The sequence below is a fragment of the Fukomys damarensis genome, unplaced genomic scaffold (assembly GCF_012274545.1).
Source record: "Fukomys damarensis isolate Sample0158 unplaced genomic scaffold, DMR_v1.0_HiC HiC_scaffold_13, whole genome shotgun sequence".
Taxonomy (NCBI): Eukaryota; Metazoa; Chordata; class Mammalia; order Rodentia; family Bathyergidae; genus Fukomys; species Fukomys damarensis.
The window spans coordinates 38,437,247-38,449,058 of NW_022900925.1; the positions used below are offsets into that span (position 1 = coordinate 38,437,247).

Below are 11,812 nucleotides of genomic sequence, written 5' to 3' on the forward strand. Positions count from 1 at the left end.
AAAAAAAAAAAAAAAAAAAAAAAAAAAAAAAGCAGAGTACATGCTTGTAGCCCCAGCACTTGGGAGGCTGAGGCAGAAAGGCTGCTGAGCGTTTGAGACCAGCCTGAGGTACATAGTGAATTTAAGGCCAGCGTGAACTACCTAGGAAATCTATCTCACAAGAAAAAGATAAATGATGACAATAAACCCTTGTGTTCCTAAAATTAGTAGGAGAAAGCATATTTATGTTTGGGGGCTTTGGTGGTAGAGGACTGAACCTAGGGCTTTGCACATGCTAGGCCAGCACTAACACTGAGCTACATTCCCGGCCCTGAGCATTTAAAAGCCCAACATTATTTTATGGACACTTTTCTTCTTCCTATTTGCCCTTTCACATCTACTGGAAAATGAACGCCCAGTCTCAAGAACTATTATTTTTAAATCTCCACTATGCATTCACACGTGACTAATGGCAGAGCAAGTCACTGTGTTTTCCTTTGCAATCACACACTTTATGCTGAGGAACCGAGGTGCTCATGGAGCCAGGGACCCAGAGAAGTGTCAGAGCCGATGCCCCGGTGCAGGGTGGGACCCAAGGTCTCTCCTAGCCACGCCAGGTGCCCTCGCCCTCCTGACTGCCTCAGACTCCTACTGCCAAGGGCACTGCCCACCAGAACTGCCCACTGCCTTCCTCACCGACTTTTCACACGGCTCCTCGCACACCTGCCACACTCAACTCACACTACTCAACCAAAAGATGGAGCAGAGCATGGATGCCTTACCAGGCCGGGGTTCTCGGGCTCACCCCAGTGAAGTCTTTTGGACCGGTTCCGGTAGCCCATACTCTGGATGATGGAAATCTCCTCCTCCTTGCCATGTTCAGGAGAATTACTTTCCTTTTTTGAAAAGTTGTAACTGTTTGCAACTGTGAATTATGAGGAAACACAATGTGTAATTAGGAAAAATGTACTAAGAATTTTCATTAATCCTGTGTGTGCTTTTTGTTGTGTTAAAATGATTATTACAGGTATTAAGGGTACCCACAAGTTTTTGAGGCACCACTGAGCTAAATCCCTAGCCTGACCCATAAGTTAAAATGCAACAACAACAAAAAAAAACAAACACTTCACACACTCACAGATTGTCAGTTATTTTTCTTTTTTTTTTTCCTCTTTAAAACTCATCAATTTTCCTATTAATACATTTCACTGAATCTAAGACAGCAACAAACGTAAAGCACACCTGCATTTTCTGTATCATGAAGGAAGAGCTAAATTAAACAATGGCAGACTATTGATGGGAAAATGCTTCCAATCCCCAGGAGGTGAAGATGTGCATTTCAGGACTGATACATAAGGTGTGAGGCAGACAGGAGGGAGTTAAATAGATAGCAAACCACCAGGTGTCCGTCCTCACCTACCCACTGGCGACAACCACACACTTCCAGGGTGCCAGCCGAGCTCGAAACACTCACCCTGCAAGCCGCTATCCAGCTCGAAAGCGTGAATGACTTTCAACAGTTCTTCTACCAGCTGGCTGAACCTTGTGTTCTCCTGTAGGCTTCTGAAATTCAAATGAGAGGCACACTTAGCCAGAGACTATCACCTGTTTAAGGACGCAGAGTGGGGAACAAACATAAGCTTAGGTCGTCTCTGCAGGAACGGCAGAGACCATACACACAGGATCAGAGCTGTCAGCCACCTCACACCATACCCAAGGCCCCACTGGCGGCAGAATAAACTGTGTGGCGGGATGGGTCACTTCTGTAATTCTTTGCCTTCATGTAAGCCTACCGAAGGCCTGATACTTTGTCACACAGCACCCCCGCAAGCCCACGGTAGATATGAATCCCTCACAGCTAGCTCCGCTGCTCAAGGGTTTCCACCAAATCAGAGGACAGACAGACAACAACATCAGAGAGAGATGTGACTTCAGGAAAGCAGACGGAAAGTACAAGCCACCCATTCCTGGAAGTGGCCAAGTGGCCAAGCACCTTCCAAGCCCCGGGCCTTGAAGAAACAGTACCGAGACAAAGTGCCTGCCGCTGGGGGCTCCCCGGGGCAGAAGAGGCATGCCGTCAGGCAGAAAAAATGCCACGAAGAAAGAGCACAGTGGCCAGGGGGACCAAAGCCCCTGATGTCACCCGAGGACGACGCCAAGCGGGTTTACGCCTGGATGTACACGGACAGGGGAAAAGGGCGTGAAAGTTGCTAATAACCACCAAGTGTGGATGTCAGGAAAAACTTCCGGGAAAATAACTGTAGAAAGAATTCACTGCCTGCTACACACGCTTCTGTACACTTCCTATTGGTGAATGGTTTGGAAAGAACGCTGGCCATGTTACCAGAGGATTCCTCCTCCTGCGGCCGCTGTCACCAACCCCCTCATGACACCAATCACACACCTTCTGGTTACACTGTTCTTACACAGAGGACACTGCGAAGGCCCTTTCTTCTGGTCGAGAAGTTTCAACATACAAAATCTAGAAATAATAAAGAAAGAACACTCACTTGCTTTTGTAGAAAACATGCTCAGGCAGAAGGCAAACAGCCATGAAAAGATAATCTCATAACCTTCCCAAGGGTTGCTACAAGGTAATGACAGGTGAATTACAACCAGTGCTTTCAACTGTCTTCAGATGCTGCATAAGCAAAAAAGCAAACTATGTAAGAAATAATCTATGAAAACGGAACTTAAGCGCATATGGCTGTTATGATCAAATAAAACTTATTACAAAGTTAATACAGCGTATTTAACGATCATAATTATGTCATGCTGCATAATCAGACATAATTGAGTAGTGCATGTGAAATGACCATAATCAGGTTGGAAACTCAGCACCTGGGGCGGGGGATGCGTCTCTGTGGCACAGCACCTGCCTGGCACGTACAGGGTCGCGACAGTCCGGGGTGGGGGTGTCAAAAGCTACCTGCGCTGCACTTCGGTTTCATTCATCCATTCACTCATTTGCTTAAACTTGTGTTAGAACATCTTCAGTACGTAACGACTACATTCACCGTAGGGAACTGGTACAGGTACATAACATATTTCAATTTTTTTTCTCCCTTCCCTCTGCCCAAATTAGTTATTTACGTTTTTTTGAGACAGAGTTCTGCTATGTAGCCCAGAATGATCTCAAACTCAGTGAGATCGTCCTGCCTCAGCCTCTTGAGACATCTCTATTCTTTAAGGACACAGCATGGAGGCCATACCCTAACACTCTAATATAATGGGACCAAGAGGCATCTGTGCATAACCCTAACCAATGGTACAACTGAACGATTCAGAGCGGCAGCAGGAAGGGATTCCCGGTCACAGCACTATGAAATGCAGTAGAGCAACGAGCTGAGATGTTGCTGCTGCAGCCTGTACAATAAATAAATAATGCAGGGGATGTAGGGTGTAGAAAACCAGCCAAGACAGGGATCTTAACCTTTCTTTATGCTAGGAAAACAACGCATGAAGAAACATAAAAGTTGTTAACTAAACTCAAAAGAGAAAATGAAGCTGGGCACAGTGGCACATGCCTATGACTCCAGCACTCCGGGAGGCGGAGGCGGGATTCCAGGTTTGAGCCCCGCCTTGGCAACTTAGCAAGAATGTCTCACAAAATATAGAAAGGGTTGAGGACATAGCTCCGTGTGAAGGCGCTGGGCTTAATCCCCAGTACCACAAAAAGGAAAGAAAAGAAAAACAGAAGTGAATTTTTATGACTCTAAATGACTGAGCTAAGAGACATCTTGAAGGATCAACAGAGCACTGGCCCAACACCAGCGCTCAGAGAAAGAATTCTGAGGTCTGTGTCTGTCGGGGCTCCAGGGAGTCTCCGTGGTACACTGACCACAGGAAAGTACTATGTAAGTTTTACACAAGGCTCACAGTGAGAAGATGTGAGACAAGCTTTGGCTGGGCATGGTGACTCACACCTGCAATCCTAGCGCTCTGGGAGGCTGAGGCAGGAGGGTGGCAAGTTTGAGCCCAGCCTGGGCAACTTGGTGAGACGTAGTCTCCAAAAAAAGGTGGGGGGAGCTAGGGATGTAGCTTGATGTTCACGCCCTGGGTTCAATCCCCAGTGCACGTGTGTGCGGACACACACACACACACACACACACACACACACACACACACACACACACACACACAGTAACCTGTTAAATACTGGGCCTCTCTTATTTCAGTATCCATCTGTGAGAAACTGGTTGGCAACATACTGCTCCTGAGTCCACAGAGCTTTAAAGGTAAAAATTCTTAAAGCAGAAAGAGAAAGCTGTATTGCTCTGGCATGTGGCCAGGGAGGAGCCCAAAGGTCTTTTGAAGCTGCTGGGCCCAGATCTAAACCAGCAGGGCGCCGGGGACAGAGTCAAGAAATGGGCTGCAGATTCTCAAGGGGACAGAGGGCCGGGAAGGAAAGAGGGAGCAGCGGGAGGAAGACCAGGTGGGGGAGGGGGGCGCCGAGCAGACCCTCCACAGGGAACAGGTTCCTGCAGCTTCAGCCAGAATTCGTTATCCTCAGGCAGCAGCTGTCCCCCTGTCTACATCATGCAAACAGCAGAAGATGGGTGACAATTATGGACCTTTCCCAGAGAAAGTGCACACCCCTACTTCCTATTACAACTGAATTTAAAATTGAATGTTAAACCTGGGCATGGTGGCACACGCCTGTAATCCCAGCACTCAGGAGGCTGAGGCAGGAGGATCGCTGTGAGTTTGAGACCAGCCTGGGCTATAAAGTGAGTTCCAGGTCAGTCTCAACTACACAGTGAGACCCTGTCTCAACCCCACCGCCAAAAAAAAAAGAATGTTAGGAAATTCACAAAGTCCAAGTTAAAAAATTTCTGAAAGGATACATATGAAGTTAATAACCACAGTCGTCTCTGGGAAAGGAAATAGGAGGCAAGGGTTTAGCGATGAGAAAATACACCATGTCCATACCACTGTTTTAATAAACCCACTACTAGGTACATAGTTTGCCTTTTCAATTACTTTGAATTTTTTTTTTCTGGTAGTGGGAATCAAACTCAGCACCTTGCATTTTCCAGGCAGGAGAAGTGCCACCGAGCTACATCCTGGCTCTTCTGTTAACTGAAAAGGCAATGGGCCAGGGATGTAGCTCAGTGGTACCACACCTGCCTCGCAAGTGCAAGGTCTTAGTTTGATCCCCAGTACCAAAAAACAAAAACAAAAAATCAATTAAGAGAAAAATTATTTTAAAAACTCACTGAAAACTGGACATGGAGCCAAACAAGTATAAGGCCAGCCCTCTGGGTCTAGATGTAGAGCCCGCATGACTGGGACCCTTGGTGTGAATTAATCTCAGCCTGTGCAGAAACTGCCCTCGGACCCCTCCTATCTTCACGAGGGTCATGGAGCAGGGGATGCTGAACTTTCGAGGAGAAGCAGAGGACACTCAGAGGTGAAAAGAACAGACTGGGAGGCAGAAACACAATAAGCATACTTCACAACTGTTTGCGGCCTTCCTCCACCCTTGGACACAAAAACCAAACAGCTGTACAGGAGGATTTCACACGCCTCCCACACACAGGTAAGCTGTGCCAATAGCCCCCGGGAGACGCCTGCGACTGCCTGCCTGTCTGTGATGGCTGTCAGCATTGAGTTGGATTTTTTCATTGTCACTGAACAGAATAAGCTAAAGAAAGCCTCTACAATGTCCAGTTTTCCCTGTATCATAAGAACAAGCACAAAGCTAATAAAGGAGTGACAAAAGCCACTTAAAACTTACTTGCAAAATATGTGGTCACATTTTGTGGAAACTGGTTCTTTGATCAATTCCAGACTAGAAAGAGGGAAAAGAGAATCATAAATTAGGCTCGATAATTTATTTAAAAATAAATATATTTTGAGTAAAGAAATTTATGGTAACTGAGGGTGAGTTAGGGTTTTTATTTTTATATTTTTTATTTTTTGAGACAGGGTCTCATTATGTAGTTCAGGCTGGCCTTGAACTCACTATGTGGTCCAGGCTGCCCTCAAACTTGCAGTGATTCTCCTGTCTCAGCCTCTCGAGTGCTAGGACTACAGGTGTGCGCCACCATGCCCAGCAGTATGGCTTTAAATTTCTTCAATACTTATTAAATGTCTGCTAGGCTATGAGTGAAGAAAATATGATCTGTGCCTTTCCTGAGCTTTCAGACATTAAAACAGTTACAGGCCAGACATGTGGCTCAGTTGCTGAACACCGGCCCCACATTCATGCGGCACTAGGCTATATCCCCAGCACCATGAGAAAAACAAAACAAAACCAAGAAACAAACAGCCCCCTCCCAAAAACAAAACCAAGCACTTCCAAAAATTAGATCTTTTCAGTGTTCTATATTGTCATTAGCTTTTTTTTTTGGTTTGGTTTTTTTTTGGTGGGACAGGGTCTCGCTATGTAGCCCATGCTGGCCTCAAACTTGTGGCAATCCTCCTGCCTCAGCCTCCTGACTGCTGGGATTACAGGCGCGCAGCACATCTGGCTTGTCATCAGCAGTTAAAACATTAATTGATAATATTCCTATTAGTCTTCCCATAGCACTTTTTTGAGCTATCATTTTCAGCACACCCCCTGCAATGTAAGTAAATGCTAAACTCTACAAAGAAAAACCTTTCGCTCACAGTAGTTTCCCCTTATCCATATTTTCACTCTCTGCAGTTTCACTTATTTGTAGTCAACAATGGTCCAAAAATATGAAATGGGAAACTCCACAAAGAAAGCATCCTAGTATTTTAAATGGCACGTCCCTCTGAGCAGCAGGGAGAAGTCTTGCATGGTTTCTCCAGGAACATGAATCACCCATCTGGGGGTACAGGCTGCCCACGTTCGTCACCTGGCGGAGGGTTTGGTTATCAGAATGTCAAGTGACAAGCACTGCTGTGTCCAAGTGGCAGTCAGTTCCTTTAATAAGGCCCCAAAGCGCAGGAGCAGCCACGCCGGCAATGGGATATGGCACAGCTAAGCCAGGAAGTGGAAACTGCAAGCGTGTCTTAGGTCTGCCTGCCTGAGGGAACAGAGCACAGGCTTCTGGCTACACAGCCCCAGGTCCACTGGGCTCCTGGAATGTTACCCCCACAGAAAGAGGAACAACTGTGTATCTCTTCTGGATTACTTCAGAGAACTTTCGGGGCACGTGATTGCCTTTTGAGTCAATGTGGAAGATTTTGAGCATTTATAAATATGGTGAAATGGGCCAGGCGTGGTAGTGCACGACTGCAATCCCAGCACTCAGGAAGCTGAAGCAGGACTGAGTTCGAGGCCTGCCTGGGCTACATAGTGAGACCCCCGTCCGCCTCCATAAATGAAATGAACTCCGTGTACCACCACCCAGTTTCAATGACTGTCAACCACTGGCGAGCCCTGTCCTGTCCATACACACACCTGCCACCACCTTGGACAGTTTGTAAACAAACACAGGCCAACAGGTCATTTCATATTTGCAGCTCCAGGGACTCAACCCAGGGACAAGTCCTCTTCACCAAGCTGTAATCCCCAGCCTTTTTTGTAAAATTGTTTTTGGACAGAATCTTGCTAATTTGTCCAGGTTGGCCTTGAACTTACGATTTGCCTGTCTTTAGAGTAGCCAGGGTTACAGGTTTGCACCAGTGCAAAACGCTAGACTTTTTAGCCTAAGCATAAAACCACTATTACTCCTAAAAATGAATGATTGCATTTATTTCATCTAATAGACAAGTAATGTTTCAACTTGTGTCATACAATTTATTTTTAATTGTTCAGCATATCGACATCAGTGCCCAAGCCATTTTCACGCTGCCTTTGCTTCATACACCTCAAGTCTTCTTTCATCCGCAGGGGGTCTGTGTTTCCTTCTTGCCACTTATTTAAAAATTAGATCCCTCTCAAGTACAAGGTCCTGAGTTCAATCTCTGGTACCAAAAATAAATACATACACACTAGATCACTTATTTTATTTTTGAGACAGGGTCTCACTATGTAGTTGAGACCGACATGGAACTCACTGTATAGCCCAGGCTGGTCTAGAACTCACAGTGATCCTCCTGCCTCAGCCTCCGGAGTGCTGGGATTACAGGTGTAGCGTGTGCCACCACACCAGGCCATACTAGATCATTTAAAGGCAGCATTTCCTGCATTCTAGATTGTGCCAATTGCAGCCCCATGTGTGGTTCAGCGGTCCCTCCGGTTCGGGTGGTGAACAGTGGCAGGCTGTTTGTATCATAGAAAGCTCCTTTACTATGGTTTTCTTTTTAAGACAAAAGATTGTTTTTTCTCCACTAAAACATTAGGACTCAGGTTTAGTTGCAGTGCTGGTGCTCTGGGCCTCCTCTCTAACTTCCTTATCTCCAGGAAACAGCACCTACCGCGAGATCCAAGTCAGGTTCCACTTCTGGGCAAGAACATCTCCAAGTGGCACTGTGTACTTCATCACGTCACTTTAGGAGGCTCACGGTTTGGTTTCTGATTACTTTGTAAAAACACTGTTAATAAACACTCCCTGCGGGCATGGTGGTGCATGCCTGTAATCCCAACACTCGGCAGGCTGAGGCAGGAGGATTGCTGTGAGTTCGAGATCAGCCTGGGCTAGCTACATGGTGAGTTCCAGGGCAGCCTCAACTACATAGTGAGACCCTGTCTCAAAAAACCAAACCAAAACAAAACAAAACACTCCCTAAAGGAAATTCCCTCCTTTCTGTTCACAAAAATCTGTCTTTCTGAAAGTCGCTTAAAGTACAGACCCCCCCCCATGTATATCCATATTACAGGAGATTGAATCCAGAACCTCTGTACCAAGCTGTATACCCCAGCCATTTCTCTAATTTTTATCTGGAGACCAGTTCTTGCTAAATTGGTTAGATCGCTAGAGTGGGCTCAAACTTGTGATCTTCCTGCCTCAGCCTCCCAGAGTGCTGAGGTCATAGGTGTGCACTACCACACCCAGCCATATAACAAATATTAAACATTTACTATATGAAAACTCTGACTGGAATACAGTGGTGAGCACCCTAATGCCTGCCCTCATGGAATTCACATTCTAGCTGTGGTAGACAGGTGAGATGAGAAATAACTAAGAACAGATGGGAATCGGTGTTGAAGAGAAAAAGAGCAGAGGAAAGGCAACACGGAGAGCTGTGTGTGTGAGGGGGACCCAGGGTGGTTATCGAAGGCCTCACTGGAAGACACTGGAGGACAAGAGAACAGTGCAGGGAACCAGCTGTGGGACCCTTGGTGGGAGAAAAACCCAGCAGGGGCAGAGGACAGCAGACAGGCCAGGACCTAGGGTGGCTGGGGACAGCATTGTGCAGACAGCTCTACCTGAGCAGCTGGGAACCCAGGGGCGACCTCAAGGCTTCCACCTTTGCTGAGTGGGGGCTTCAGAAGGCAGTTTTCCTTGGCAAAGCCCAGGCAGGACATTAAAGAGGTGACAGGGATGTGGTTCTCTTCAATGAACACCTAACTTCTGGAAAAGGATCTGGAGAAAAGATGGGGACGACAGGCCTACAGTTCTAACAGAGCCACCTCAGTTTCCTTCTGCCGCCACCGTGCTGGGCTTCTGGGGCAGCTGTGAGACCAGCTAGATGCTGGGGAAGGTGCTTCCCAGCAAGAGGGACTTATGCCCAGGTCAGCATTAGTACTGGGAAGAAACGGGACTTTAAAAAGGAAAACGGTCCCCACAAAGAGAATTGCAATTTGTCACTAAATCACTACTCATAAGACAAGCTAGACAGCAAAGAAATTCTCAGGAAAAGAGGAACTGGATTTAGCTGTGGCACCAGATGGCTTTCATTCTCACCAATGATTCAACCCTGAAATAATTATATTTCAGTACGGTAATTATAATCCAAACTATACAAACACTCCATAAACACAAACCCTGAGCAGATGAAACTCCAACGTGGAAAAGGTAATGACTGGGTAGGAGGAGCCTGCGGATAAACAGGAGTGGAGCGAGAGCAAACTCCAACCCCCTCTTTTACTACAAAAGAGATTCAAGGGGCTCAAGCAGTTTTCAAACCAGATCATATTTTAAGCCCATTACATATTTGAATTCTGAACTCTCACTAGATAATTCACTGAATAAAGAAGCTATATTTATGTTTGAAAAGCAAACTGTAATTTCATTTTAGCAATTGGGGGGGGTACCAGGGACTGTACTCGGGATCCTGTACTTTAGCAGCAGGCAGCAGAACCTCTGAGCTAAATCCCCAGCCTATCAACTTTTTTTGAAAGTCAGAAATATTATAGTCACATGTAAAAAGCTAGAAAAAGCTACCAGTTATCTTAATAACCAGTGGAGGCAGGCAAAGAGACACACACCTATAGTCCCAGCCTTGTGATAGGACCACTTGAGTCTCGGAATTCAAGACCAGCCTCAGAGCTGGGCCTGGATGTGCATACCTATCACCCAGTACTCAGGAGGCGGAGGCAGGAGGATCACCCTGAGTTCAAGGCCAGCCTGGGCTACAGAGCAAGACCCTGGCTCAAAAACCAATATCAAAACCAGACTAGCTTAGGCATCACAGCAAGACTTTGTCCAAAAAAACAAAGAAAAAGGACTGTAAGCATTGTAAAGTAAAAGCTTTCGGGTGTAGCCAAAGGAGAACATTTGTCTAAAACACACAGGGCTCTGAGTTCAATGTTCAGAACCAAAAGAAAATGACAGAGAAGCAGGTACAGCCCCTACCTGAAACTTCCCACATAAATCAGTCTACATGAACAATGACTAAAAGTTAGCCTTCAGTCTATGTGTAACAGAAAACAGAGGGGGCGGGGGAGAAGAATAGTAAAAAGTTGGAAAATCCAATAGCTGACAGAAAATAAAAATTTAGCAGTAACTTTCATTCTTGCATCTTTAATTTTTATGTATCTGAGTTTTTTAATTGATGGTTTAATTTGGCAGAGTGAGAAGGAACATTACATTTTTTATGACTGAGTCCCATGGGAATGCAAAATAAATGGACCCAAACGCCACATTATCGAAGACTTTTGATCACTCTATAATTATCATGAGTAAGTTTTGTCCTTTTTCAAAAGCAATTTTTTTCCTACAATTTTATTTCCTGCTTCTGCGATGCTGATGTTTTGTAAATGAGGCTGCAAATCTCATTTAGCTCTTGCTTTGTTGGGCTGAAATGTTGAGGGGTAAGGAGAGGATGGTTACTTATAAACCCTATATCCCCAAGAACACAGTTACACGATCCTAAATCTTAACTTAATTCCAAACATAAAAAACAACTTTGCTGGAGCACAAAAGCAAATTCACTTGAATTTACCCTCCTTTATCAAAGGTTAGTGCAACTGATACAATTTTTTAAATTTATTTGTTGAATGTTACCCACTACTAATCATCACCATTAAAAAAAAATAGTGGGGAGTTGGGCATGGTGGCGCATTACCATAAACCCGGCACTCTGGGAAACTGAGGCAGAAGGACCACAAGTTCGAGCTCTGCGGGGTAACAGTGAGCAGAGACACTGTCTCAAAACAAAAAAGGGGAAGTGGAGCATAGTGGGGCACGCCTGTAATGCTAGCACTTGGGAGGCTGCGACAGGAAAGAGGATTACTTTAAATTCAAGACCAGCCTGGACTACATAGCAAGACCCTGTTTCAATAAATAAATTACACAAAACAAAATAAAAATAAAAATAAATTTGAAAGGGCTGGGAATTTAGCTCAGTAGTTCTACCACCTGCCTTGCAAGTGCAAGGTAGGGTTCGATCCCTGGTACCCTCAGGAAATAAATAAATAAATAAAGGGTTGAGGATTTATCTCAGGTGGTGTTTGAGGCACAAAGCCCAGGATTTAATCCTTGGTAAGGAAGGAAAGTAAATTAATTAAAAAAAAAAAAAAAAAAAAAAAAAA

The 11,812-nt window shown here is 45.3% G+C and overlaps 1 protein-coding gene across 10 annotated transcripts in view; it reads right to left on the bottom strand.

Moving 5' to 3' along the window:
• Brca1 (BRCA1 DNA repair associated) overlaps window positions 1–11,812 on the bottom strand; it is a 49,287-nt gene that overhangs the window by 32,479 nt on the left and 4,996 nt on the right. For 8 of the 10 annotated variants that reach the window (XM_010642996.3, XM_010642993.3, XM_010642988.3 and 5 more), the window contains exons 3-6: window positions 5,720–5,773; window positions 2,384–2,461; window positions 1,454–1,542; window positions 762–904 (exon numbers count right to left, since the gene is read on the bottom strand). In XM_010642996.3, the coding sequence (XP_010641298.1) occupies window positions 762–904; window positions 1,454–1,542; window positions 2,384–2,461; window positions 5,720–5,773 (364 nt within the window). Of the gene's footprint in view, window positions 1–761; window positions 905–1,453; window positions 1,543–2,383; window positions 2,462–2,489; window positions 2,567–5,719; window positions 5,774–11,812 lie in introns of those variants that run through there. The other 2 variants (XM_010642995.3, XM_010642994.3) reach the window with 2 other exon arrangements.